The 1,340-nt window shown below is 35.1% G+C and overlaps 1 protein-coding gene across 1 annotated transcript; it reads right to left on the reverse strand.

Moving 5' to 3' along the window:
* On the reverse strand, positions 1-1,074 carry LOC135962245 (uncharacterized). Its single transcript, XM_065514069.1, has one exon. The coding sequence runs from the start codon at positions 951-953 to the stop codon at positions 102-104; it is 852 nt and encodes a 283-aa protein (XP_065370141.1). The 5' UTR covers positions 954-1,074; the 3' UTR covers positions 1-101.
* Positions 1,075-1,340: the final 266 nt, after the last annotated feature.

The raw sequence follows: 1,340 nt of genomic DNA on the forward strand, positions 1-1,340 counted from the left end.
TATAAAAATTTTCAACATTTATTTCCAAATACTCATCTCTGACATAAAATATTATACAACAAATAACATTGACACTGTCATTGCCATTAATTCCTCCATCACTACAAAACACCACATGCTGATACAGCAACATTTTTGCATGGTTTACCACTGCGTGTCACCTCAAAGCTCTGCAAACGTTCCAACACACTTTGGCCACATCTGATTATGCCGAAAGCAATTCGTTTGCCATTCAAAACATCGATGGGTGTAAAACTCACCGTAAACGTGATGAAACGCAATTTACTGCCACGCAAGTAACGGCTGGGAAATGAAAGTATACCCGAGGAAGTGCCATGATTAATGGCCATCGGATCATGTTCAATGTTGTTGGAGGTCAGGGCATTTTTGTCATCAAACAATAGTTCTGCCTCCAGCCAAAGGGGATGCAATAGGCGGGTGATAAGGAAACGATTATTTTGCTTGTGCAGGCAGGTGCGTACAAATTGCAGCACTACTTCGGGACAGGCCTCAGTGAATAGTTGTATGACCAAACGTCCTAAGGGTAGCTGGCCATTGGTAACCAAATCCAAAAATATATTGGGTCTTAAAAGTTTTAGCAATAATTCAGAATTTTTACTAAAATTCAAATGATCATAACGTTGCCATACATGAAAGGGTATAGAGAAATGCATTGTAGTTTTATGTGAGTTGAATTTTGTTTCTTGCAGAGGATATTTGTCTGATTCCACAGTCATAGTTTTATTATTTGTTACTTGTTTTGGCGATGATTTGGTATCCGTTGTTTGTTTTGTTTGCATTGTGAGCATTTTCATCATTTCAATGAATGTGAGATCTCTTAACTCTGCATCTGTTGGTTTTGGTTTGGGAGCTTGACTATTTACCAAACTGGTGGCTTTTTGCACACGCAAACGATGTTGTCGGTAATTTTGTTGTCTTACGTGGTCATTCATATTATTATTTAGGAAATTTACGATAAGATTTCTTATTTCTTGCCAAATAGAATTAAAAATTTTATGAATTTTTGAATAAATTTTTCCTGTTGATCAAATTGAAATTAAATTTTAAGGCTGGCGTTGGTAAACAAATTATATAAGGGTGAAAAATAGTGAGTAATTTTTCTACTAGTTCGATTATTGTTTAAAAAAGTACTTTGTATGAAAGTACTTTTCCATTACTTCTCATTAGGACAACATTTTTTAAGTTGTAGAGAAGGAATTTGGAATGCTTTCTAATTGTAGCAGTATGTAAGTTTTCATGCAGTCATATTTAGCCTCCAGTCGTAGGTTTTTTGCACGATTTTGTTCAGTTGTATTTAGGCTTTAGATAGTCATATTTAG

This window comes from Calliphora vicina, chromosome 5, assembly GCF_958450345.1.
Source record: "Calliphora vicina chromosome 5, idCalVici1.1, whole genome shotgun sequence".
Classification (NCBI taxonomy): Eukaryota; Metazoa; Arthropoda; class Insecta; order Diptera; family Calliphoridae; genus Calliphora; species Calliphora vicina.

What these genes read in the sequence shown, in the direction of transcription:
- LOC135962245 (XM_065514069.1), bottom strand. Translation starts at nt 953, where the DNA reads ATGAATGACCACGTAAGACAACAAAATTACCGACAACATCGTTTGCGT.